General features: G+C 41.8%; 1 protein-coding gene across 2 annotated transcripts in view; it reads right to left on the bottom strand.

Moving 5' to 3' along the window:
- Positions 1–27,314, bottom strand: part of thoc2 (THO complex 2) — a 31,663-nt gene extending 4,349 nt beyond the window's left edge. For both annotated transcript variants that reach the window (XM_071916586.2, XM_071916587.2), the window contains exons 1-33: positions 27,191–27,314; positions 23,221–23,276; positions 22,411–22,502; positions 21,523–21,574; positions 20,975–21,045; positions 20,615–20,736; positions 20,393–20,526; positions 19,987–20,147; positions 19,564–19,656; positions 19,114–19,269; positions 16,808–16,980; positions 16,366–16,561; positions 16,243–16,281; positions 15,908–16,038; positions 14,247–14,348; positions 13,244–13,328; positions 12,608–12,701; positions 12,404–12,484; positions 12,157–12,253; positions 9,989–10,106; positions 9,678–9,857; positions 8,793–8,957; positions 8,338–8,613; positions 7,760–7,901; positions 6,906–7,063; positions 6,341–6,469; positions 6,079–6,210; positions 5,747–5,931; positions 4,722–4,897; positions 3,961–4,063; positions 3,396–3,781; positions 3,234–3,292; positions 1,633–1,668 (exon numbers count right to left, since the gene is read on the bottom strand). In XM_071916586.2, coding sequence (XP_071772687.1) covers positions 1,633–1,668; positions 3,234–3,292; positions 3,396–3,781; positions 3,961–4,063; positions 4,722–4,897; positions 5,747–5,931; positions 6,079–6,210; positions 6,341–6,469; positions 6,906–7,063; positions 7,760–7,901; positions 8,338–8,613; positions 8,793–8,957; positions 9,678–9,857; positions 9,989–10,106; positions 12,157–12,253; positions 12,404–12,484; positions 12,608–12,701; positions 13,244–13,328; positions 14,247–14,348; positions 15,908–16,038; positions 16,243–16,281; positions 16,366–16,561; positions 16,808–16,980; positions 19,114–19,269; positions 19,564–19,656; positions 19,987–20,147; positions 20,393–20,526; positions 20,615–20,736; positions 20,975–21,045; positions 21,523–21,574; positions 22,411–22,502; positions 23,221–23,276; positions 27,191–27,255 — 4,245 coding nt within the window. In that variant the 5' untranslated portion in view covers positions 27,256–27,314. The remainder of the gene's footprint in view (positions 1–1,632; positions 1,669–3,233; positions 3,293–3,395; positions 3,782–3,960; positions 4,064–4,721; positions 4,898–5,746; positions 5,932–6,078; positions 6,211–6,340; positions 6,470–6,905; positions 7,064–7,759; positions 7,902–8,337; positions 8,614–8,792; positions 8,958–9,677; positions 9,858–9,988; positions 10,107–12,156; positions 12,254–12,403; positions 12,485–12,607; positions 12,702–13,243; positions 13,329–14,246; positions 14,349–15,907; positions 16,039–16,242; positions 16,282–16,365; positions 16,562–16,807; positions 16,981–19,113; positions 19,270–19,563; positions 19,657–19,986; positions 20,148–20,392; positions 20,527–20,614; positions 20,737–20,974; positions 21,046–21,522; positions 21,575–22,410; positions 22,503–23,220; positions 23,277–27,190) is intronic.
- Between the last annotated feature and the right edge of the window lie 228 nt (positions 27,315–27,542).

Below are 27,542 nucleotides of genomic sequence, written 5' to 3'. Positions count from 1 at the left end.
TTGCTTCAGCTTGAAGGTATTGTTTACTTGTTTTACTCATTGGAGTGCCTATATCCAAAATCGCAGTATTAGAGTACATGAACGTACTTGCCAACTTTCTCACTTAAAATAACATCTAATACTGCAATATGCTCCAGTTTCAGCCCATGGAGGACCAGAACATCGGATGCCGTGTGGGTGTTACGGAGTTGAAAAGGACAGGTTTTGGGTGCTTTTGGGTTCGACTGAGTTTCCTTGGGGCCAGTCTGACTGTACTGGAAAGTAGCGCTCCCTGCAACCGCAAACTGAGATGCGTAGAACTCTACAGTTAAGTGGCAAAACCTTTGAACAGGATCAATCAGCATGACCGCAAAAATATATTAACCGGTTGAAAATAACTTGTGGAAACTTGTCCACATATACTTTTCACACTACATTTTGAATATTGGACACATTTCCATTTTTTTCTGCAAAAATGCTAACACAGAATGGATGTTTAAATAAAAAATATGGTCCAAAGCTGATAGATCCTATCCGGTGAATGTTATGTTTGACAGAAGCTGATGCAATGCAATGCAACACAGTGCTTGGTGGTTACTAAATGAGGCAAACTGGTCATTTGCAGTTTTCTGATTCCAAAAATCAGCAGCTAATTGATGGGAAAATCTCTGAGAATGGCATTTCAATTATTCACTTGTTGCATCTACAGCCTCCGTATTCAATCTGGACAAGGTTAACAAATATCTACAGATAAATACAAAGACAAAGGAGAGAGAAATTTTTTAGGCCCAACAGATGTTGGCACTGTTACACACCCTGTCACTAATAATATCAAGCAATTATTAATACTACTTTTATTTAAGATGCTCCCATTTATGCAGCACCTTTGAAAAGCAGTATAATTATATACAAATATCCCCTATGTGTATTTCTTAATACTATTTGGGTCTAGAAATAGCTCTAATGATGATGATTTGCTGACTACAATAAATTTCTGTGGTCAGATTTCCATTTAGCCCTTCGTTTGTTAATATATGGGGCACTTTTCAAGGAGATGTCTTTCAAGCGAAGGATATTGTACATTTTCCTCAATCACCTGCTTTAGTATTGTACCTAAAATTCTGTCTTACTCTGGTCTTGAATTTATTTTTAAGAAGGAGACATTTCAAGGCACCTAGACCGAGAAGCGAACCATCTTAGAGAAGTCTAAAGATCTCCTAATGTCTCCGACTGTCCAAATATTATTCTATTTAGGAATCAATAAGACAATAAGGCTGGTAAGGCAACATATGCATGGTGAATGAGTTGGTCTGGGCAACAAACAGTGATCAAAGGGAGATAAAGAACTACTGCTTGTCATGGACCCACACTCCAATCTTCCCTATGAGTTAAATGGGCTAATAAAACTCAACATGATCTCCTGCCCACTGCAAGTTAAAACTTTAAGAATCAGAATCGACTAGATGCTGATACATGTGAATCAATCCACTACTACTTTCCTCATTAAAAAGTGTCACTGTGATAAAATGGAAAGATGGAGACAACTACGGACATCTAAAATGAGTCATTTCTTGACAACAACTACACACTCTTGGACAAAGAAAGCAGATAAACGGTCCAAGAGAAGGTATGAGTAGTAGAGTCAGTTCAAACCTTGGATGCAGAATCCTTGGGTTCGTTGCTATTGTCCTGTAGGAATGAATGGAGATGACAGATGAGCTGGGAGGGGGGTGGGGGGTTGGGAGGAGGTTGTCAGACAGCAGTAGAGAGTCGGAAGAAGTGGGGTGGGGGGTGGGGAGTCTGGGCTGGCCGGACCAACAGCATACTTCTCCCTTGACCTCTGACCTTCAAGGACTAAGGCTTTGACAAGGTTATTACATAGAGGAGAGTTCATAGGCTCAACATCTGGAATGTCAATACTTAAATAGAAAACCCTGAGCATATATGAAATAAATGGGAGTCTTATTACTACAAAGACATGTCTGGAATTTCAGGCAGCATATTATAAAAAGGCCTACAGCGCAGCTGGTATATCAATACATCTAAAGTGCAAGTGCTGTAAATAATGGGTGTTATGTGTGTGTGTGTGTGTGTGTGTAAGACAAATCACTCAATTGTTATGTGCTTGACTGAATCCCTACATAGGTAACTGTTGCTGTCACTTACAGTTCAGGAATGGATAAGACACAGGGAGCCTATTTCTCTGGTGGAAGGGTAAAATAAAGACCTATCACAAGCTTCCAGTGGTTTGGACAACGCTCCAGACGATTCAGGCTTCGCCCACACTTTCCCTCACTCTCTCTTTCTCTCTTTGTAGGGGTAGGCTTTCTTTATTTTCCTCTCCGTTTTTGGCTGATTCAAAACTGCAACATTCGTTTTCTCCGTCGGCCTCAGTTGCTGGTGGCTCTGATTTTCCGTTGCGTGCGTGTCGGGAGGTAGTAGGGATGCTGATGCTGATGGCTGGTAGTCGTGGGGACAGCGTTGTAGGGGCCAGCAGGAATGACTGGGCACGCATCTTGAGTTGGAGCGAAGGCAGGTTTGAACACACTGAGATAGAAGGGGGACAGATGACTCGGCCGCAGCAGGAAGGCGCTCCTGTAGCACATAGGGATTCGCTGGACACATCCTACTCTGCGCTGGATGCCGGCACATTGAGGGGAATAGCAAAAATACTTCACAGCACTTCAACCAGGATATCTTCTCAGCTCGCCAAAAAAAATAAAAAATAAAAAAAAAAATTAAAAAAAAAAATCATCTCGGATACTATTTTAAATTGTAAAAAATCTTAGTGGGGAAAAAAACTCTTCTTTTTAGCTTGCCATTGGAAAACCTCCTGATTTGGCAAGCTGTTGTACTTCAGGTGAATATTTTTCTCAAAAAGCAAAAAATACACAGGGACTGTAGAAATGCGTTAAAAAAAAAAAAAAAAAAAAAAAAAAAAAATTCTTTCTTCCCAAGGCACTATGACTGCTTTCATTTATATGAAAATATAGAAATATTTCAATATGAAAATAATATTTACATTATTCTCTTGGCTAAGTCCTTGAAGGTTTTTTCCCCCAATTCAGCAAAATATTACATTAATGTCCATGGAATGCTTCCAACTCCCATGGTTTTGGTTGGGATTTCCAGATGCCACGCCTGTATGTACGACAACTCTCCTTGGTGATCTTGAGGGCTGGAATGTGCAACGGCTGGGAACGCTCCGGCAGATAGAGAAGAAACGGGCACAGCCTTCCTCAGGCCATACTAACCTTAACAGACGAAGAGTGGGACGGTGAAGAGTGACTGTCGAGCTTTCGTCTTTTGTGATCTGCAAAAGACAAGAAAATTGAAATGAGTTTTCATTTGAGCTTTCATATAATGTGTGTTAAAATATTTCGATACATCTCCAGACAACCAGAAAGGGTGCTCACCCCTCTCAGATTCGGCAGACTCTGATCTGGCACCTGGCGACTTGAGGGACCCGGCCACAGCGCTCCTGTCTCCCTTCTCCTTGCTCTTGGACTCCTTGACGGTGTCGCGCTCCCTGGACGGCTCCTTGGACTCCCCGTTGCCGGCCTTGGCCTTGTCCTCTTTGGCGCTCTTCTCCTCGGCCTTCAGTTTCTCCCTGTCTGCCTTGGGCGTCTTCTCCTTACCCTCGCGTGCCGCCCGCTCCTCCTTCCCTGCTCTTTCGTCCCTCTGCTTCTCGCGACGGTTCTCCCCCTTTGTCTCTGGAGTGCTGCCTGGCGTCTTTTCCTTTTTCTCTTTTTTCTCCTTCCCGCTCTTCTCTTTGTCGTCCCGCTCTTTAACTGCTTTGGTGCTGCAAAGGGACAGATTTTTAATTCAAATAAGGCCAAATGTCAGATTTCAGGAGCACTTTATAGCCAATACCTCAATACCTAGATGTACTTCGACATGATCACTTTTTGCAGTTTGGCACATCAAAGGTGATATGATGTTCAGATAGTTGAGCAGCTTTTCACGCCGCTCTATGCCTACCTGTTCAGAGCACCATTCCCATTGCTGGTGGTCACTTTGGCCGCTGCACTGTTAGCTTTGTTCACTGGCTTTGCGGTCCCCTGAGATTTATCCTTGCCCCGATCTGTGTAAAAATGAAGCATGAACTGTATGAGCACAATGTCTGATAGAACAACTACTGACATGCTTATTAGATTTGTGCCACCTGTTACACATAAAACAGATGCCAACCAGAGGCTTATTCTTAGGCCAGGATCACACTTAACTTCTAAATAGCGAGCAAAAAGGGCAAGTAAACCCAATGCATGCAACAGTTGCACTGAAACACAATGCATCTGAAACAGAATGATGCAATAACAGATTCTCTCATTTGAAATAAACCTCCACTGGAGAGTAATGCATTCAACTGCTGAAACGATTAGTCGATTAATCAATTAGTCGATCGACAGAAAATTAATCGATTACAAATTTGATAATCGATTAATAATTTTAGTCACTTATCAAGTAAAAATACCAAACTTTTGCTGGGTACAGATTCACAAATGGCTGCTGGTCAGTCTAAGTAAGCAACTTTAAGAATCACTTTGGATTCTGGTAACTTGTGATGGGCATTTGCTATTCTTTTTTACATTTTATAGACTAAATGATTACTCAAAAAAATTATCGATAGATTATTCGATAATGAAAATAATAATTATTTGCAGCCCTACATTCAGCGCATTAAGTGCGATCCCGGTCTTGGAGGGATACATGTTGTCATTGCCGTTTCTCTCTGCACTCACCTCCATCCTCGGACGTCCCCTCCTCTGTCTTGCTTGTGCTGGTGGCGGGCTTGCCTGTGCTGCCAGGGCCGTTCTGTTGACTGGCAGGGGTGGCACTGCGCACTGGCTGCTCCTTATGATGAAACTCATTCTCAGGGACCATGTGCACCTTCCGGCTTTTCAACTGACCTGAATAACTGCAAGACGCATAAAGGGTTTGCACAAGGCAGAGACGGCAACTTCAAGAGAACTTCACACAGTGCAACAAGTGTAACTTTCACACAGAGACAGGAAAACTCAGCCATTCAAGTTTTATCAGCGCAGGGTTTCCCAGCACACACAAACACACACACACACACACACACACAAGCACACGCACACACAGGTACACAGAGAGTAGTGGTTAAGGCCAACGGTGTTTTCCACAAAATGGAAATGAGACCCTATCTATATCCCTCTAAGCCATCATAGCGTCAAAGAAAAATACTCCACTATCTTATAAATAAAGACAAGCGTGGACATTCACACGTGGTGATCAGTGTCTATCTGTAAGTGTGGACTTGACAAGTACATCTTGTTAAGCAGGGTAGAAGATAGGGATTGCTGTCTCTAGATCAACACCATAAAACTGAATTACAGACGCGCTAGACCCACAGATGATGTCTTAGACATCACAGATAATAAACTGTCACCCATGTCCCCTCTAGAACTGACTAAAAAGGATCGACTGTCTGCTCTCAGTATGTGTTAAAATCATTCACAACACATCAAAGACTAACCACCCCTTTTTTATAACAGCACACAAACACATATCCGGTATACAATCACTTCTTGCCACTTCATTACCTAAGTGTCTGAGCACAAGTGTTAAAAAACACCCATAACAATCTCGCCTTGTACCATATAATACAACCTCATAAAACTCAGTAGGTTAAGCAAACTACACAGATGTCCTTTTCCGGGACACCGACTCCTCATGTCGCCACGTTACTTTTACAACACTGTACGCTCCACAGAGAGCTGAACTGCACACAATGCTGCGTTACCCCATTGCTAAGGCATAGAGGTCTGGCCTCTTCTCCTTCTCCTCCAGACAGATCTTGTGGACACGGCACTCCAGCGCCTGGCCCAGGTTCAGGACCTTCGGGTAGCAGGGCAGGATCTTGGTGAGCACGATGAGGATGTTGCGGATGTGGGTGTACTCTCCCGTCTCCAGGCAGTGGACTGAAGCCTGGATGGTACAGGGATGGAGGACATGATTACTGATAAATACACACCTTCCACACAGCGCTGAATGCTAATATCTGTGCAGAATTTTCAAAAGTCAATTTTCACGAAAAAGTTTCCTTAACAATGACCGGGGGGGGGGGGGGCTCACTTTAGTCAGCATGTAGTGCCATTTGTGCACCACATGCCTGAAGTTCTCGTAATCCAGCTGATCCGCTTTGTTCCCTCCATCAAAGCCTGTGGCTCTGAAGATGGTCAGGAAGCCGGGGTAATTGCCACACTCCTTCAACCACAGAAGAAGAGACAGCTCAATTACCAGCTCAACTTACACGGTAACACATTATTACACGGCATGTGTACATCAGGAAATGGAAAACAAATAAATGAATAACATTGGAGAGACGGCCAGACACCTTCTCGTAGATTGCGCGGTCGCTGTGCCAGCGGGTCACCGTCTCCAGCATGCAGCAGAGGAAGCGTCCGTAGCGGCGAGACTCGTTCTCTGTGCAGCTGGCCACCGTGTAAATGATGGCAGAGAATACCTGCGGAGCGACACAACATGGCATGTTAACCAACACCACACAGTACAACAGTTAACCGTTAAGGCATCATACCTAACAACGGGGCGAGTGATGAAGATCTTCATGACCAATAGGTTTTCTGAATTTTACAGAAAGGGCCTTAATGAGCCGGCAGTTATTAGGTGTCCTTTTTTGGCTTTAATTTGATGGTGCACTTGAGTTTTTGTTGAACTGTTGAGTGGATTTTCAACCTTTTATTAAGTGTTATTATTTTTATGATATTTGTACCACTTCTATTCTGCTAAGCAGGCCATATTGGAGCCAAGACCTCCCTTCATCATAGCCCATTATTAATGTTTGTTCCTTCTATATTACAGCACTTTGTAGCTTTAAGAAAACTGCTGTACAAATGTGGTTTAGTTAGATATTATCGTCATCATCTTAATGTGTATCTTACCCTGTCGTAGCACAGAAGGGTGCAGAAGTTGGGTGTCTTCTGTTGGTGGACCAGCTCCACAAAGCGGGCACAGTACACAGCGTCAATGGCAGAGAAGATGCAACGAGGGAAGAGACAGAGCTGCAGGAACTTTGTTATGGTCTCGTTCTTCGTGGATTCTGTCAGTAAGCAATTTTTGTTGTATCAGTAACAGAGACAGGCAGGAGGTGCATTACAGTTAGCTCACATGTTGTTACACAGGTTTTAATGGGCCCCTTTACACCTGGCATTAACAGGCTTCTCATGTCCAGATATATAAGAAGTCTCTGGTATCCACATTGAAATTGGATTTCTCTTTCCCTTGTAAAATGCATATTGCCAGGTATATAATTTCCTCCCGTAATATTTTCCAAGCTGCCTGCCAGCTGTTTGATTTGCACGTGCTGTCTGGATTTTCTGTGTGAAAGTTTATTTCTATTCATGTAGTTGCTATATGTGCTTTTGGGAGGCACTGAATTTTCACTTTGTTATTAACACGGCCAAATGTGTCTCTGACCACCTCCGGTGGTTTGGGTGATTGGTTCTATAATGCCTCTTGGACGCATTTTACCTTTTTATTCCATTTGAACACAATCTGATCACCCAGGATGCATGTTAATGCCAGGTATAACGGGGGTCAATGAAAGAATTCCACATGGTTTTATATCATCTCGCCTCAACTTCTGTCTAGGTGATGCACCATTTTCCCGACCCAACTGACAACCCATAGCACTGCACAAGACTGTGCATAATTTTCTGCTGCCTGGTACCCTCATTAACCAGCCAAAAACCTGCTCATGAATGGCACTGATTGACATGGACACTGGTGTACTTACTGGCCAACAACCAGTTGTCTTTCTCCAGTTTGAGGCGGTGCAGGACCCTCTGCACGTGCTCCAGTTGCTTCTTCTCCTCCTCCTGCAGCTTGTCCTGCAGGGCGGTGCAGCGTTCCTTCTCCTTCTTTTTCTTATTTAAAGGCTACAGAAGAAGGAAACCACAAGAACACTTTAACACACAACACTGACAAGGACTTGTAATGCAAGTACAATGGAACAGTGATGTAACTTCCATTACTGCCACAATGTGAGGTAATAACCAAATCCCTCTCTATTAAGAGTCTTAACCAAATTAGTAATCCCTTCTCTCTCTCTTTAATTTATACATTTTCCTAGCACTTCTCTTTTAAATGATCATTCTAAGATCACAGGAATATTCTAAGGGTGATATGCCTCTGACCCTTGCAGTCCTTAGTATTGGCTGCTTTTCGTGATCTAGAATGCTAAGCTACTTCTATTGCTGCCCTAATTGCAAGCCATAAAGCATCAGCTAAATGGCCAAATGTAAGATGTAAAAATGGTAATGATTGATGCATTAGTGTAGGCTGTGTGGTGTTGGCTGTGCACCAACTACTCACTATCTCTGGGTTCTCCTCGATGGCCTTGATCTGGGCCTTGAGCTTGTTGACCTCGCGCTCGTAAGCGGAGTGTGGCACGGCCAGGTCATACATGGTGAGAGACCAGAAGGTGGCGTAGAACTGGGGGCGGAGGTCGTCCCACACCCTGGGCGGGTGGAGGGAAACCACGGCCTCGTGCACCGGGGCCATCACCTGTTCACAGGCTGCCACGTACTTGTGTACCTTTTGCTGCTGCCGGTTGCCTTTCTCTGCTTTCTTCAGCTCATCGTACTTGGACTGTGCAGAGACAACTTGGTGAGTAGTTCCTACATTTTTTCTAGTTCAAAAACTCTCCATGATGAAAAGGTGGTACATGTGATTATTGCAATGACATGCCAGTGCAGTGCTGTGTAAGACAGAAGGATGGGACATTACACACTGAGGCCTTGGCAGACACAACAGAGTAGTCAACTCACCAGAATCTGATGGGCATACATAGGCCGAGACAGGAAGAAGGCGGCGTCATGTGGCGTGTGGAACTGGTTGCAGAGGATGTCAATGGAGGGAACGCGTTTGATGTAGTCCTCTGTGCTCAGGTTGGAGGCTAGAAAACCACCAAACTGCACTAGCGTGTCATGACACTGTAGGAAAACAAAATAGGAGAATCTGTCATTTACATTCTCCTATTGAGCCCTAATAATGTACTATTAATCCCACAACTCTTTTCTTTAAGGTTAAAAATTTACTTACAATTAAGTTAATACTGCTAGGAGAGGCACAGTATTACTATAGTGCACAGCTTAAAGGAATGTACTATATGTTTTTTTCCTTAATCTTACCACGTCCTACCTGTGAGGTTACATAAATGTTTGAGAGCAAACGTTCAAGATGCTTACATCATGTTTCGATTAACTCCAATACAGTTAAAATGTGCCCTCATTGTAATTTAATCATATCAAAAATTAAGTAACCAACGCTTTACAAAATGGTGAGCTGAATTTGTTTACAAAGTAAGCAGTTCAGGCTGACTTGAATTGGCTTCCAACAGCACTCATTGGCAGACGGAAATCCCGTTTTCTGATACAATGTCTGGGCAACTTTTACACACAGTCATCATTGTTACCTTGATGCTAATTTAATGATTAAAAAAATATGTTTTTAGAGAGTATTAGATCTTCTTGGCGGCGTTAGGAGCTGTGAAGTAAATAATTTTCATTTCACAATCTCTGCTGAGGAAATAAAAAGAACTTAAGATGCCAGGTGCAGATAGAAAAGTGACCCAGAAGAAGTGATAAGGACATTATTTGTCTGCTACATCATTTTAATGGAATAATGGAAAAATATGGAGGGAGGGTGTATACCTGGTCGTAGAGCTTGCCCACTAGTTTGAGGTGTTTCTCTCCGCCCTCTAAGAAAACCACGCCGTTGCGTTGCTGGGCCATTAGGAGACACAGTGGCAGGGCCAATTCGTGGTCCAGCAGTGCATCCTTCAGACGCTGAGACGACTTCTTAGTGTTCCTGATCTGGCCAAAGTAGCCGCCCTGTGGACAGAACCACATCGTCAATGACATGGACCTGAGGACTGGCACAGCACTGGTCCAGGTCATGATGGGGATCTTGGAGATGTTTGGGAGACTGCATTAGGGAATGTTAACTGCACTAGGGTCTGTACCTCTGCTTTGAGTTGCTCCCCTCCAGTCATGGCCTCCAACTGCTCTGAGGTCATCTCATCTGTGATCTCGATGCCAGCCATTTTCTGCACCACCTCTTTCAGGATCAGCAGGTCAAAACTGCAAGGGGGGGGGGGACATAGAAAGCAAAGTGCATTTTTGAACATGTGAAACAAATAAGCAATGATGGCTACAGGAGTACAGTACACGCCGTTTTAAAACCCCTGTGGGCCCGGGCTGATCTGAGCTGATGTGTGATTCACCATTGGCTGATTGCGGCCATTACACAGAGAACAACTTTGTAATGATTCCCCCCTTTCTTCTAAAGCTGCCAAACCTCCCAGTCAGCAAAACACAAGTCCTCATTCTACATTCAGCTCTGTCCCTGCAGCCTTTCACATGGGGACAACAACACACATGCAAGGCTAAGATTCAATATTTTCAACAACTGTGTATTTTAGCAGAGAGATTTTATTATGATACAAAAAGAGTCAGATATTCGGTGTCACAAACGATTATGTGACCTTCCCCAACGAGAGACAGACACACACAATTTAAGAACTGAAAGCCTTAAGAGTAGAATAACATTTGATTTCATTGTCAACATGTTTATACAATCTATTTCCATTGAAATCAGTGTAATTTAGCTGCCATTTTAAAATGTGTAGGACTGTGACAATATTTTGACATCTAATCAAACACCTGAAATCAAAAGATGTTCTGAAGAAATTTATCAAGGCCGCCTTTTTGAAAAGAAATCAGGTGGGAGTGGAGGGAAAATTCTGAAAGACGTCTGTTCTGGCATTTGGGTAGTGATACTTGACAATAGAAATACGATTTTAAAAAGGCATAATACCTCAATCATTGAGCAATGGGATAGACATTTAAGAAAAAGTCAAGTATCTTTTACATTTTATAAAACCACCATTTATACCACATTTTGTGTTTTTAGCTGTAGGGATGTCAATGGTTAACCGTTAATCGGTTAACCACCGAGAATATTTTTGACCGGTTACGCATGTTGGTCTATAGGTTAATTTGCATACACCAGTGTTGCCAACTTGGTGACTTTGTCGCTAGACTTAGCAACTTTTCAGACCCCCCTGGCGACTTTATTTCTCAAAAGCGACTAGCTACAAATCTGGCGACTTTTTCTGACCATGGGAAGCAATGTTAAAGTGTTGAATCCCAAAGCATTTGGCAATAAATTGGTTCGGCTGATGCCGGTTTTCTCTACTTGCTCGTCTAATCCAGAGAGGTCTGATGATCACAGCGCTTCCCACACACAGCGTAGCCCCCTCCCTCCGCTGAGAGCAGGGACTGTAGGATAGGGTCCACTTGTAATTGCTACCGGCGTATGCCAAAACTGGCCCGGGTGGGCGGAGTCAGCACTTAATATTAAAACGGGCTATCTCTGTTACAACGCTGTCATCTGCAGATTCAGGTAATTTACTAATGGTGACCAGAATTAAGTTCTGATTGGCCATAAGAGATTCTTTGACGTTTTCCTCTCGCTATTATCCCTCTGAACAACAGTTTTGCTCTTGCTGTTTTATTCAGAAGATATGTGCGCCAGAGTGCTCTAGCCCTCTGCACTGACTTCAAGTGGTTTGGATGAATTACCTGGATTAAAGATCCTTGATGGGACTGGCCATGGTCTCCTCTTTAGTAATGATTTACCTCTCCATAATAAAAAGTGGTAGAATTGCTTCCCTGGGAGATTTACTTCAACCCACAACTTTACTCAAGATTTCATTCTCATTGGCAGTCGTTGCCGTTTCTGTTGTATGGCCTGATTTTCCAGCCTCAACTGCTGCTGCCATTTTGTATTTGTTTATGGGGTTTATCAAAGTTTATCTTCTTGAACCAAATACTGTTTATCCAAAAAGGGTTAGGGTTAGGTTAATCAAAGATATTCAAGGCAGCATGAAGAATGTGATTACTTGTCCAAAATCAATGGAAGTTTAAAACAGATTCTTGCTGGATACTGTGTAGTCACTCTTCTGCTGTTGCCTGTAGCTTGGTTGTAATGAGATTCACAACAGGCTGGAGAAATGACTAACCCAGTGACTGCTTGGAGGTACACGCCGATGGGATTGGTTCTTTGACTCAGCATATCCTGCAAGCCAGTCATGATATGCCAGTGCCTTGCTGGTCTGGAGCTACTTACCTCTTTCCTGCTTTTAGCTGATTGGTCACATACTGGAGGAGGCCAGCCAACTCAATTGGGTATTTTCTGAAAACAGCTCCACACAGACTTGCCAGACCTTGGTAGAAAAGAGGAATTGCTACATGTCAGTGCATTATTCAAACATATCAAACATTACTGTTTTCATTTTGCATTCAAGTGAATGGTGTGATACTGCTGCACAGCAACAGCCGCCCTTTTTCATAAACTTCACTGTTAGGAAACATACTTTGAAGCCAAGAAGAGATGGTGGTGTCGTCATGCTTCATCTTCTCCTTCTCTGGGTTGGCCAGAGCCTCGATGATGCAATCTTAAGACAGAGTTAAGTGGAACAACCCAGCAAACCAGAGACAGCCCCCTCCCCACCCCACCCCGACACACCACCTCCGTTATTGTCTGACTCAGAGACTGAATCTGAATCAGTGAAGGATACAGGCCAAGACGTCATAGTTGAGAGATGTGAGGTATTTCAAGGAGTCCACGACTGGACCAATTAGGTTGTCGTACCACTGGATCTGAGACAGGATCTGTGAGAGATACAACAGTGTCTTAATAGCATAAAGTGATAAGACAGCAACAACACAGCAATAACTATACAAATGAAGTCAAGAGGCAAAATGAGGTTCAGTGCACACCAGCACACAAAGCCATCTTTAGCACATGCATCCGCACTTCCATATCTGCAGGCCAGGTGAACTCAATAACACAGAGGGCCACATTTAAAAATGCTGATGAAGTTGCAGGCAGAGACACACATGAAGAAAATGCTGAGCACCCTAAATGACGTTTTGATGCATCCTTTTCCAATTGCTGCGTGAGCAAGGCTTATTTATATTAAATGCTGTAAGAGGGAGGTGTGTGTGTGTGTGTGTGTGGGGGGGGTGGTGATGGTGGTTGGGGTGAATTTGAGTCAGATACGGGGGACTTGGTTTTGACATGTGCTGTAGCACCTTGCTTATTTACCTATTCTCCTGCCAAAATTTGCAATCAGTTTGGCTTTGTAGTTTACTGACATCATGGGACTAACACTAGTGTATGTTCAAGACCATAAAATAATAAGAACACTTACATAATCAAAAAGGATGGTGGGATTGCTATGGCTCAGCTTGCCAATCTGCCTTCCAGATGGTTTCACATTCTCTTTGGTCAATCGCCTGGGAAAAAGAGAGCAAGCAAGAAAGACAGGCAGCAGCAGATTAAAAACACAAGGAAGATGCAAAGAGTGGAAAGCAAACAGTCACTTCTGTAAGCCTCACAGCAATTGGAAAACATTTGTATGGTTGTCAGCTGATGATGAAAACGTTCCTGTTGATGTCTGCAACAGTGGAACGGTGTTAGAATAAATACTTGGCCAACATACACATCTGTATTCCGAGTCTTACTATTGATTAATATTGTCTGAGTTAAATTGTCCCTTCATACAGCTCAACTGAAATCAGTGAGAAAAAACCAACCAAAACATTTAACACTCGTCTGCATGCTTTTAATTTATCCATTCCAGTTCATGTGTGCTCGTGTCCTCCAAATTTGCTTTACAGTGTGCACATGGAAACACTCAAGAAGAATTATATGTGAATTTGGGAAACAACAAAGCACCGTAACACATTAACAGTTCACAGCACAGACACGCTGGCACTAGAGATATACAAAGAAAATTTAACCAACAAGTAGTGGGTGATGCAGAGTCCTGGAGGGTCAGAATTGGGAAACCTGCCCACACCCTGTGTAATACAGTAAGTTAGCCAACTAGAAAGCTGGACGATCAATAACGTTAGCTAATTAAGTCACAAACGTGTTTGCAGCCTACACTATACTCAATACTTTTTAAAAGAAAAGACGGCATGATGAAGAGAGGCATGATAAAAATGGCAGAGAATAATGTTCTATGAAAAGAAATGAGAATTTCAGATTTCAGTTTGTTCTCTCGAAGACAACTTGGGAAGTACTGACTTGGTGTTCTTGGATTTGAAACAGCGAAAGGTGACAAAAGATACCACATACAGGTATTAGACACCCTCAGAAAGATAGTATGTGACAAGTAATGATAAAGTGGGCATTGCAAAGTGACTTACTTCATAATGTATTTGGCCCTGTCCACAGTCTGAGCTTTGACCTTGACCAACAGTGGGTGGCTGGAATACGTCTCGTTCTTCCACTGCCCATATAACCGGTACCTGAGGGAGCAGAGACAGAGCACAGTTAGTAGAGGGTTTAGCTATGCAGCACCCAAAAACATCAATAGGACAATGCTGGGAGTAGGACTTAAAAAAACCAACAAGAATGCACTGAATGCATTGAACATAGAACTGTAATTAAAAATCCACATACTCTCTCAGCGTGGGTTTTAAGAGAATGTATGAAAAATTGCCTTTTTGTGTTTTGGGATTTTTACTAGTCATAAGCGCCATGAGCTCATTCAAAGTAATCCTTGCCTAGTCAGCTAGTCACCTGAAGCATAATGTTAAAGTTTAATTGTGGCTATATATATGTGACTATTTGCCAGTGGGGTGAGTGACTACCTCATTTGCTTTCAGCCTTTCAGTTTAATAAAAGGACTGCTCCTTCACGGTTGGCAGACTCTTGAAAATCAGATTTAGTAGCTTGTTGTGTATCATATTTTGAACAACAAATGTCACAAAATACCTAAAAAGCCCTTAAGACTCAACAAATTCAGCACAAACAGCAACCCACTGTAAACACACTGACACAGCAGAGTTTCACTGTGCAGAGCTAGGCATAAATGAACTGCACTACTAGCCTGTTCTCAATTCATATCATCAAATCAGTCCTTTGACACTCTAGACATGATTTATTGTAGAAGATAGTGAAATAATCAAATAATCTACAAAGTAGAGGTCTGCGTGGGCCTGTCTTTTTTTCCAAGACCGCTCTCCACTACTTTGCCTGCCGCATCATCCAGCACAATTTACTGTCTAACCTGCCTGCACCAGCAAGCCTTTGCACCATGCCCGCCTGCCAGACCGCATGTAAGGCCTGACCAATACGTTTCCGCTACTGGTTCAGTTTGTTTTATTCACCAAAGTTTGTTAGCTGGCTGGCGTTTGGACACCAATCAGGGCCAATCACAGTGCTTAAAAACTGCTCTACCCAGCTGGGAAGCCGCATTAAACAAACGCACAATCAAATGACAGGCTCAGACAATTTAATCTGAGCCGCAGGTCTGCCACGTTGTGTTGTAAAAGCATGCATCACGACCGTGTTTTCAAATATGCCGTAGCTTAGGGGGAAAAAAAGGAGCCGCGGGCCTTGCCACAGAACTCTGCTACAAAATATATTTTCAGTAACTAATGATGTTGCATTATTAGCTATGACAAGCTGACACTGACAACCAAAAGTAAAACAAAACCTTTGGAAGTGTCATTCCCACTGTTCTTCAGCAGTGTGCCAAAATATGCAAACAAAGGCTCTAAAAATAAAAACATTCTGGCACTGCTCAGGAGAAGAAAAAATTGTTTCTTAAATAACATACAGATAAATGCATTTTACACAGTCGAGGGCACTTTTAAGAGCTGAGCTTCATGAACACAGATTTCCTGTGTGTCCTACTCTTTTCTAGACAAACCAGTAAACACTCCCTGGAGCACTGCCTGGGGGTTTGACTGACACACTGACAACTCAATTACACAGTGCCACACGTAGTGAGTGATAAATGTGTGGGTGTGTGCGCGACTGTGTGTGTGTGTGTGTGTGTGCACGCGCATGTATCTCTCACCTGTGTTGGTAGGGGAAGAGTTTGAAGAGGCCCCACAGTTCTTCAGACATGCAAGCATTGCACTCCATCAGAGAGAGAGAAGGGAGTAGCACCTGGTCTGCAATGCTCAGGAAACAACTCAACAGTGTCTCCTGTAACGAACGTAGAGGTCATGAACATGAATACAGTCCTCATGGTCACACACACACTACAGAGATAACTTGACAGACCCATTAAAGCGAACCAGCAGAGTAAATTAAGGCACATTAATCCTATTTACTCTCTTAAGCATTAATCTAGAGCACTGTCCTACTGTCCAAGGCAGTTCTTGGGCCAAGTCAGTTTTTTGGACTTACCATTTTGTCTTTGACATCAGCTCTGCCATCACTTTGGTACTGAGAAGCAAAGAACAAAAAAGTCAAATACAAGTCAAAATAAGATGTAGGTTAGTAATTCATGTAGTGATTATGGTGCTGTACCTCTTTCATGAAGCCCTTGCCCAGACGCACTATCTTGGCAAAGAGGATGGGATCGTGGGAGAGGTGCGGGCCCAGGTAGCAGAGCATGCTGAACGTGTCCCTGCGGAGGTCCTCGAAGCTCTCTGCAGGCCGAGGGGCCCTCTTGTTCCTCAGTGGACGCATCACACAGCTTCTAGCTCCTTTGGGGACGCCAGCTCTGCAAGGTACAGACCAGTGAGTCAGAGCCATAATATCTGCCAGGCATTTTTGCTTTGCTATTCGGTGTCATTCTCCATTTGTGCTTTACTGAAAGAAATGCTGGTATGGAGAGGAGTCGAGGCACAGAGTTCGAGCTGTGTACACTCTGGCATGTCATTCTTTGGTGTAAAAGGTACTTATGCATGTTTTTTTTTTGTTCTGGCTACACGCAGTGGGCACTAAGTGAATCTGGGGGAGTGGGCACCTTCGGTAGAGAGGCTCCACAGTCAGGTGCACCAGCTGGCACAGCGCCAGTGCAATGGCCTTGTGAGAAGTGGCATAGAAGGAAGGCATCTGGTCCATAATACTCTGGGCGTGGTGCCAGTCTCCGATCCTGAGCAGCGCTTCCAACAGACCAAGCTTCTGGTTATCAGGTGGCTGTGGGCAGAGAAAAGAGCAGGAACTGAGAGTCTGTGTGTGTGTCAATATGCTGAAGCTTCAGTAAGACTCAATAAGGCAGTTAAGAGCACAGCGGTGGCAGAGCTGAGAGCTGTGGGGAGTACAGCCATCTTCACCATCGCTCTCCAATGGGATGGCATTGCAACTAAATCCTTGCTATTAAGCTCCTACGGCTCACAACGTGATTTAAGTTACTGAAATTAAATGTGGATACCTCAGGCAATGTTAATGGTAGAATCAAAATGATTTAATCAGAAGAACTTAACCATTCACAAGTACCAGAACTACTTGCATGAGGTCTGAAGTTGGGTGGCTGCAATTTCACATATTTCTTCCTAAACACACTCTGAGCTCCACTGGAATTTAGACTCAGTGTTTAATATTTGAATGCTTTTCTTATTTAGCCATAAAACCTCCCACAACTTTGCTATCACTTGAGTTTTCCTTATTTGTTCAGCGACATTTGTCAGTAGAAGTAGAACAGTAGTATCAATTTACTGCATGAAATTTCCTGGCTATTGCTATTTGGAATTAAAACATGTTAAGGCTACCCATAAAAATGACAAGTGTAAAGTTGAATAAAATAGATACTTTTGTATACAAACTTTTAACCAGCACTTAGTCTTTCATGAGTGTGGGCCAAGGTTCGTGGGGAAAATTTAAAGGAAAACACTGGTACTGTAGGGTAAATATTAAGGGAACGTTACACCAACTCAACTTCGGCCAACTCTCCTCCAGAAAGTATTTGGCTTTGCTAGATCTAGAACTCCATTTGGAAATGTAATAACTGGCTGCTAACTGGCTGGCTACCCAAACCTCGTCAGTTTCCAATGATGATTCTACATGTTGATTTGGCTTCAAGTGATGTAGAAAACGCACTGACACATTTCTGTGCCGCTTGCTGCTCAGTGCTAGACTGCTAGACGTCCTCTGGCTCATCTATCACTCTCAATCGTCCCCATCCAACCTGACCGACAACATATCAGCAGACATGGGTGCAGCAACTTCTCCATTCCTCCAGAACAGCCTAACATCCAGGGATTCATAACTAAACATTTGTGACCCGTTCTATCATTTTCAGTCGGAAGTCGCAACGGCGCATTTGTGGATAAAACGTGATTTTATGAGAAAAGATCGATTTTTGGCTGTTTTGGGGTTTCATCAGATTTTAATAAAATAAAGCCTTGGCTTTCATTCTGTGTAAAGATTATTGTGAAATTCAAACGCTAAATATAGTTTTGAAGCTCATAAAGGTAGGGTGACAAGCAGAACTACGAGCTTTGTTTGTCAACAAAGCTCGCATTCCTCATGTTGCCAGGTTCACAGTTTTCAATGTACTTGGAAATGTTATAAATGCTGTAAGACTTAAAACGCTGTTTATAAAGTTTGTCAGGGTTGTATTGTGGAGTTTTGTTATTGGTTTGTTATTTTGGACTAGTTTCATTGATCATTGGGCTGTTTATGGGTTGGGTTTAATTGGCACTGGGAGGGTTTTGTCGCTAAGAACCTGGCAACACTTCTCCCCGTCCCTCTCTCCCTTAATATGTGTCCCTTAAAATTATGAATGAACATCTGCATAGTAACAGGTTGACCATCGTTCACTTTATTGTTGACCATCGTTCACTTTATTGTCTAATCAAAATTATTGTTTCATCCGCGGGAAAACGTAGTTGTCAGGCATCTCAACCTGTGTGTGTGTGTGTGTGTGTGTGTACGTGCACACATGCATATCTGCTTGAGAGTGTGTGTGTGTGTGTGTGCGTGTCTGTGTATGTATGGGCACTCAAGACTGCAAATGTAATGTTAGTATGTTATGTTATGTTTGAATGATTTCTTTATTTGAATAAATGTCTCAGAATTGACTTCAAACTTTGAGGCCCTTTTTCTCAAAAACATCGTTTGGAAACAGTCAAGACATCAAGGGGTGCATCTCACTCAATCTTTGGAGTACAAAGATAATTTTGATATCACCAGAAAGCTTAAATTCTCCTCTTTCCAACAGTGTATTAAACTCAAAATGCTTTGAGGGGTCAATGTGACTGGAAATGATAGAGCAGGTCACATTTGTGAAACAGGAGTACGGGAGAAAATGCAGAGATGCATCTCTGATACCTTCTCATTCTTCTCCTCCTCCTTCTCTTTGTCTTTTTCCTTGTCTTCACTTTTCTCTGAGGGCACCACAACCATGACCAGCTTGCGGGCGATCTGCTTGGCCTCTGAGATCTCTCGTTTGTGTTCCTCTACAATGGTGACATCCAGTGGCATGAGCTGGAATGACAGCAGGCAAGAACATACAGTAGATTTAGTCTTAAGTCTGGGGCCAGATGCTATTACAGCGGCTTCATGTGTGACGTAGGGGAAATACCACTAAATCTGTGTTCCACCCAAAAGATCTGATAATACAACTTCCATGAAAAAGCTCAAACATTCTTTGAGTGCAAAGTGATTCTGGAACACATTTGTCAATGGAGCTTCAACAGCTGTTGGAAGTAAATTCTCAAGTGGTATTCCCCTTTAACTAATGCGGCAAGTGGCTGGACTCTAGTGGTTCCTTTTCCTTACATGTGCGTAGAGATCTTCCAGCTCTATCAGGTTGTGATGAAGCAGAGCAGCAGCAATGTGGTAAAGTGACTTGGGGGTTTCCTCATTGGGCTCCTGAAGAAAGACAGGAGAAAATAATCAATGCATTATCATGGTTAATTGATGCGAGATTAAGAGCAACAAGGTATGATTTATGCTATAATCCCAAACATAGAGCCTAAAGCCTTGTTCCCATTGTTTTCCACTGTTCAAGCTTTGTGGCAAGGGGGCTGGGTAAAAACAAAAACAAGCTCTTAAAAAGGCCAGCATACTACAATACTAAATTACACTAAAGCATTTTAAAATATAAAATACAAACAAGGTCATGCTTCTTAGTCAGGTAAAATTTGTGGACAGATATTCTGGATTTCTTTGCCTTTTATTTCCCAGATTTGCTATTCTCACCTGGTAGAATTTGAACTTGAAGCCCAGGATGTGGCAAAGGGTGAGCGGCTCACACATGTAGGACTTGATGAGGGGCAGGAAGAACTCGTCTTGGTCCGATCGACCCTCGTACACCTCCAGGATGATGTCCAAAACACGATTAGGGTCCAGGTTGAAACATCCTGCAGGCAGAAGAAGTGGAAAAACTAAGCAGGACACAGAGCACAACTGGGAAACATCAGACAAGTGATACAATCCCCTTTGTACAGACTCAGACTTATCTGATCCAATATCATCAACTTAAAAAAAAAAGTTCCAGGCAAGTTAAAAACAAGTCTCACTTCAGATTTGCAACACTTCAGCCACAGGCACAGTCAGCAGCACTCTGGAAATGATTCATGGAAAGGCAACAACAACTGTTTCATACCTATCAGGGACTTGATGCTCTCCAGGACAAGGTGGCTAGTGATGTTGCCTGAGAGGTCTTGGCCCAGCTCAGTGATTAGCTTGGCATAGCCCTCATTCTCCTCCCTTAGCAGGTTAAACTTCTGTTGCTTGTAACTGGCAAGAAAAAGATAGATTATACAAATTATTATGGGATTATGGGACACTGTAGTTTAATTTTTACTGAACTGTACGCTCCACTTACAATAGCTTAGTCTTGATTTTTACAATCTTCTGGTTGAATTGATGGGCTTGCTTTATAAGTCCAAGAGATTCCAGGGTTTCTGGATCCAGCCTCTCTTTCAGAATGGCCTCTGGCACAAAAAACTGGAAGGGGGGAGGGGAGGTTATGAAACAACTCTGTTTAGAAATATTCTGATTTGTTCAATACTCATCAGAATACAAAATTAAAAACTTTTTTCTATTCAAGCCTGAAGTGAATGCAAAAATGTAAGTCTTACAGAAGAAAAAAATTACCCGGTGCTCCGCTTGGAATGTAAAATACTACCAACCCATGATTTCTGGCATCAGTTAATAAACTGTTGTTAATCAAGATGGTTCTTACCAAACATGCTCCCACCAACTGCGTGTAATGGTCACGTTTGTTTTTTTCTTCCAGTGCACCTGTCTCTATATCTGTGAAAAATGTAACAAAAATACTTTGGAACAGTGAAAATATACGGGTATATAAGGGTATTGACAACAACTCCAAAGCAGTGCTGGGCAAGCTGCCTAAAGACTGATAATACAAATTACCTTTAAATCAGTATAACTATATATATATATATATATATATATATATATATATATATATATGTGTATATATATATATATATATATATATATATATATATATATATATATATATATATATATATACTATCTGCAAATAGTAATGTATTGTGGGATTTGTTACATTATGTTTGAGTTACTTCAACAAACACATTTACATGCCTTGAATGAAATGCATATCACTCATCTATAAGTTTAATATTTCAGAGGACACATTTGACTGAAATGTGTTCTCTAATATTATTATGCAATTCATAGGTATACAACAAATTTAGACCCAACATTGCTCCAAAGAGGTACCCAACCCAAAGCCATATTTACCTAGTATACTGAAAACATCTGCTAAAATGGATGGCATGTCATCTCGGAGTTCCTGAAAATGAAACAAAAAGTTCAGAGAAAATAATTTTTTAAGTTGGACAAATTTAATGGTGTGTACTAAATCCTTGGCACCACTCAGTTTTATCCAAGAAAACAATAAATGGAACAACCCGCTTAAAAAAAACATATTGTTGTCTTCCTGCAGTATTCTTTGCAGTGACACCCTAAAAGCAAAATTCTGGTGTCTAGGAGTTACGATCTTGTTATTAACTTGGTGTAAGAAACAATATTTATATCCGGTAAAATAACCAAAGCCTGCACTAGCAGAGATGATTATAGTATACATGGTAAAATGTAATATTATAGACCAATAGGAGCAGTTTTCACTAAGAGTGAAATGCCACTGTCTGCAGCCAACCTTGCAATGGTGAAATGTAATTTTAGTGGCAATATTTTAAAAATAAATTAAGCGTCATCTAGAAATTCTGTCATACTACATCCACAGACTGCTAGGTATAAACCAATATTCTCAAGTAACATCAAAATGTCCTTATGTGTGGATAAATATTGGTCCCTCCAAAAGAGTTTTGCAGCCATACAGTAACATGCAAATAACGATGTTATTATTTGTTGAATCAATTCTATGTAAGAAAAAATAAAAAATAACAAGCATTAGACTGGATTTTCTGTATGTAAGCTCAAGGCATGATGGAATCAAGACACTGTGATGCAAATATTAGAAATTTACTGAGAGTTTATATTTAGTTTTTACTGGGATAAGAAAGGAAATTGAAGGATTTGACCATTTTGTGCAGAAATAGCCATCTGTTTTAAATTGTTTTAACACTACAGAATACAAAAAAAACAAACATTGCTCAACACTCGTACCATCATGTCCCCAAGGACGCTAGCAGCAAGATCCAACTTCAGGTTCCCTTGAACAACCTGCCAGCAGAGCTCGTATAAGGCAGCCTGCATATCTGGAGAAGTAAATACAGAAGACACAAGGAGACAGTTCATCTTCAGGCAAAAGCAACTTATTATGTTTAAACTACAAAGAGAACAGGATAACTCATATGTTTCATATGCCAATTTTTGTACTAATGTTTCATCATATCACAATTGCAAAATATCATAAATTCTCAATATAACCACAACAGATGAAAAATAAACTGAATTGCCCATACCCAATAGTGTTATTGATAAAATAAAGACCAATTCATATTTTCCTGTAAATTTGATGTATAAATATATTAGAACCTCATTATTTGTCATCAAAACAAAAGCAATGCAAAAACATACTCATCAATCATGCAGAACCATTTGAATTTCATTGTTTATTCAATCATAAGCATCAATCATATTGCAAATTTTGACCAAACAGGATGTTCTGCAATGTGTTTGACATGCATGTTTCCCATTTTGAAAAACTCTGTCTCTTTGTTTCAGCTGACCAAATATCTCATTGGTTCGAATGACCTCTATGCCTAAAATGACTGAATCAGCAAGGATTAACTATATTTGTAGCTAGGATATATATTTATGTAACAGGGAAGCTGAATCTAAGTAATACAGTCTTTCAAAAAGAACTACAGATGTATGGCAGCAACACCAAAGAATGACCACTTATTATCTGCTTCCCTTCTTGGTAGCATACATAACAGTGTTTCAGAAGAACTGAGGCCGTTTTAAACTTACCTCTAACCTCAGTGCCATGATTTGTTTTCTCTGTAAGTTCCTTGCACAGCTGTACACTATGAGGTAAAGAGACAAAATACTGGTCAGCAAAACTATTCAAACATCAAAATCCACATCCTGGAAAGCTTATTAAATGTAACAATCAAAACAACTTCACAGTATTCTCTGTTTCTCTGTTACAGAGCTACATACAGCTGATAAAATGAATGTCCAGCCATGAAAGACACTGCAACACTACTGGCCTCATTGGCTACATTTACATGCACACTAATATTCTCTTAATATTTGGGATACTTAAGTATTGCCATGTAAACACCATATCTCATTTACAATACCCGGGGGTACCTGGGATATTCCGATATTATCCGAGCTACTGATTCATGTAAACATGTTATCGTGTTGGTTTTCAGTCTGCACAAGCTCAGTGTAGCTGTACTAGTGAAGTTATTGGCTGGAGAACACAAATGGGTAGAAAGTTTGTTTGAGGCTACACTGATACAGGGTCATTAATGGGCCTGTATTAATGTACAATGTAAAGGCGCATAAAACAGCATATCTCGATTAAGACCTTAATCAGGGTATGAGCCAGTATCTAGTATACTGGCCGCGTAAACTTAGCCATTAGCCCTTCATTACTGCTGCTAACTCCAATCATATTTTAATTTGTACATAGGGGTAGCCTATACTTTTTGATTTTCCTCACACTTCCTAGGCCCTTGCGCTGGCCCCAGGCTTTTTTAGATCCAGTGACTGTGTATTCAGGGCTTTGTCGTGACAGTGGCTGCTTGGTGTAGTAGCTAGCTAGTAAGTAGAAAGCTAAAAGAAATGGTACGTAGGTTAGCTAAATCATGAAAGAGGAACATGCCTGCAGTTCTGAATTAACCAACAAGGTCTATGGAGCCACAACAAATTTGAATATCAACTATTCAGCCAAGGTAGCAACAATGTACCAAAACACAAGATGAGTTAAAGCAACAGCGTTATTGACAACTGTGACTCTGGGATGGAAGAGAAACTAAATGAACAGAGTCAGAGGGACACAAAACAGAACATTAAAACAGTGAAGAAAAACAAAGATACTGAAAAGACTGTTTTGCTATGTCAATTTCCTGGGAAACAAGTTCCCATTTGGGAATCATAATGAAGGAAAGGAGTCTGCTAATTTGGGCCATTATATGGAGCCTCTTTCCTTTTTGGATGAGTATAACAAGAATTTGCCTGGTTGCCTGTCCAAAAACATGTTCAGGTAAAACAAACTTGCTAAAATCATGGGAGAGGAAATAAAGATGATCAACAAAGTATTATTTGTTACCATTACGGTGGATAAAACAATGGATACCAGCAATGCAGCACAGCTGTGAATGGTACTCCAAGTTTAATGGTGTGCAGGCTACAGTGAGTAAGAAATTATACAACATTTTTGTCACATCTTACTGGCCTGGCTACATTATTTTCCACGACCTCCAAAATGCAGCCAAATGCTTGCAGACATCTGCCAATGGCAACAGCAGAGAGGCACCAAAAAGAGGGCTTTGCACATCTAGATTGATCTCCAAACTGGAGACAGAGGTTTTGTGACACTATTAAGGAGAGAGAGCAATTCACTGACATTTTAAAGTCCCCTGTGTGTGCAACAAGCACACCCAGGACATGGATAAAGGAACACTCTCCCACTTCATGAATAACAATTGCAAAACTTCCAGGAAACATTCCCCAATCTGGCTTTCTCCTGGCTGACAGAGAGCCAAAGATTTCTCTTTGACCAATAAAAACCAAGTTTAAAATCATATACAGCATGGTTGATTCCCATGTAAAGAGCCTGGCAGGCCAATTTATTTTTCTTGAGCAAAAACATAAAGCGCATAAACCGCCTTTACACACTGGCCTGTCTGATTCTGACAGTCCCACTGTCTACTACCACAAATGAGAGATGTCAGATTGGGACAGACCCGCCTGTCCACAGTAGCATTAATAGCCATTGAAAAAGAATTTGAAAGGTGAGAGATAATGATAATATAATAATAATGTGATACTTTATTGACAGGGAAACAGTCTTTTCACTTGCTGCCTGTGCATGGTCAGCTGCAGGACCTCATCCCTGGAGCTGGTTAGGGATTCAGTCGGGATTGCTGACATGGGGATTTAACCAAGATCCTCCGTTTGAAGGACGGCCTCACCACTCGCTGTGCCACCCTGCCACCCACACAGATGTACTCTATAACTCTGTAATTAGCTGTTTTAGTAAGAAGGGGAATGGATTTTGGATGTTAATGAACAGGGCCACTGATTTTTTCCCCCAGCAACAGATTTGTTAATCACTTGAGATGGTTGCTGGTTTGACTTAAAGTTTTGATTTGGCTTTGTACAGCAGCTGAGATAGATGTGTGATGTTTTACAGTCAGTGCCCTGGAGGAATCTGTATTTGGACCCTGTGACACAGTAGTAGAGGAACATAAGTGGATTATATAGTTATTATTGTAGGTGTATGACTTTCTCTCATGATGGTGGCTTGATGGGAAGTGTGACAAGTTGATAATTTGTTGCAACACTGGGTTATTTGAAGCAGTTCTTTGACAAAGCACTATAAAGCTATAAGCTATAGTGACATGCTTTATGTCTACGTCTACGTCTGATTATGAATTAGCGTCTTAGTTGGTGAATCTCATTGAAGGCCTTTCTTAAAAATGCAAGGCCTACAACGAATAAAAAGCAGCTAGCGTTGTAGATGAGTCTGGTAACCCATACATCAGCACTGGGCTCAAGAAAATGAGTGAAAGCGTAAATCACACAATGCTTTTCCTTTCAAGCTTGATACTATCCCCTTCTGCTCTCCATCTCAATTTCTAGATCTTGTTTCGGCACGAACACACCGTTAGCTCAGCGGTTAGCAACGTCACCTGGCGGAGCTGGGTTTAGCTAGCTTCCCTGCTGGCGCGATTAGTGGGTTTATTGTCTCTAGTTAAGTTGATGCTGGGTATCTCTTGCCAGATACCACCCGTTAGTGCCAATGTACCTATCATTTGTCTTGAAATGTACACGTATACGAACCACTGGCAAATATCTGCTGGGCTGCACAAAAAGCTGGCTAGCGTTAACATAGCTGACAAGTCAAGTTAGCCAATAATCTTAGTTGTACCGTTGCGGCCGGAGACCCCGTGCCGCGGTGAAGATGGTCCGGTGCGGAGGGTAACAAGACGTTTCGCGCGGAACAGCACGTTTAATGATAAAATTATGTCAACTAGGGAATTAGTTAATTTGTTTGAGCTACCGTGTCTAGCTATACGAAGGTCAATGAGGCAGTCGACCATGGCACCATCACAGACACAGCAACATTTAGTGTTGACCGTTTCCCTCCATTGCATTGCTACTACACAACGTTGGCCAACAACAGTGCTTATCTGTTTATTAGCCAACTGCTGGTGAGAGGTTTTGCTGAACAGCGAACGTTAACCACGGTAACTGCGCGCTGACATTAACGTTGACTTCACGTTAAAGCTAGCTCAGATCACCGCAGGAGAATGCGCTGACTGAATGCAATGAATGCTAGCCCGCTTAGCTTTGTTAGCCATCGTGTTTACAAATTAACGTTAGCTTGCTAACGTGCTTGAATAAGTGTCTGGTGGAAGCGTTAGCTAGCTAAGGAAGCTAGGTTGCTAGCATGCAGGTGGCTACATTGTGGTAACGTGAACACTGCGGGATAACAAGTTAATTAACTGCATTCATAACGCTAACTACACCGAATTACTTATTTTCCCTTAAGTGGAGTAATGACACGGCTAGCAACGCAGCAGGCCACTCGAGGTGTTTTTTTTAGCTAACGTACCTCTAATGTTAGCCCTAGCAAACTCACATAGACTGCCGTTGGTTTGTAATGCTACGGAGATGCAGACAGAACTAAATAGTTACATCAATCAACGGCTCTTTAACCACTATAGCCCACTGTACATTATTGCAGTATTGTGCTACTTACAACTCGTGTTTTCCTGATTTTTCCCAGTTTTTGATCCAATCACCAGGGAGGATAAGTGTCGCCATCTTCCATACACACAGCCCGGATGTCTAGTTCATCATGGCACACACAGGGTCAAATGTGGTAGTTAGCTTCTAGCTCACTGTTGCATCGTGGGACACTGAGGGCTGTCTTTGACAAAAGCTTTGTTATTGGTATAGTTTGTGTACTCCGTGTTCTTGCTGTAATTTTATGAGCTGGAGTACATACTATGCATTTGTGGAATACCAGCACACAGCGTAGACGGCTTTTTTTTTTATTTGTAATAAAACAAATCCAGTATTCTAATTATATGCAATTGTGTAACCTAAAC

Source organism: Centroberyx gerrardi, chromosome 11 (assembly GCF_048128805.1).
Source record: "Centroberyx gerrardi isolate f3 chromosome 11, fCenGer3.hap1.cur.20231027, whole genome shotgun sequence".
NCBI lineage: Eukaryota > Metazoa > Chordata > Actinopteri > Beryciformes > Berycidae > Centroberyx > Centroberyx gerrardi.
The sequence above is the reverse complement of the archived record's forward strand: the minus strand, read 5'-3'. Positions and strand labels throughout refer to the sequence as shown.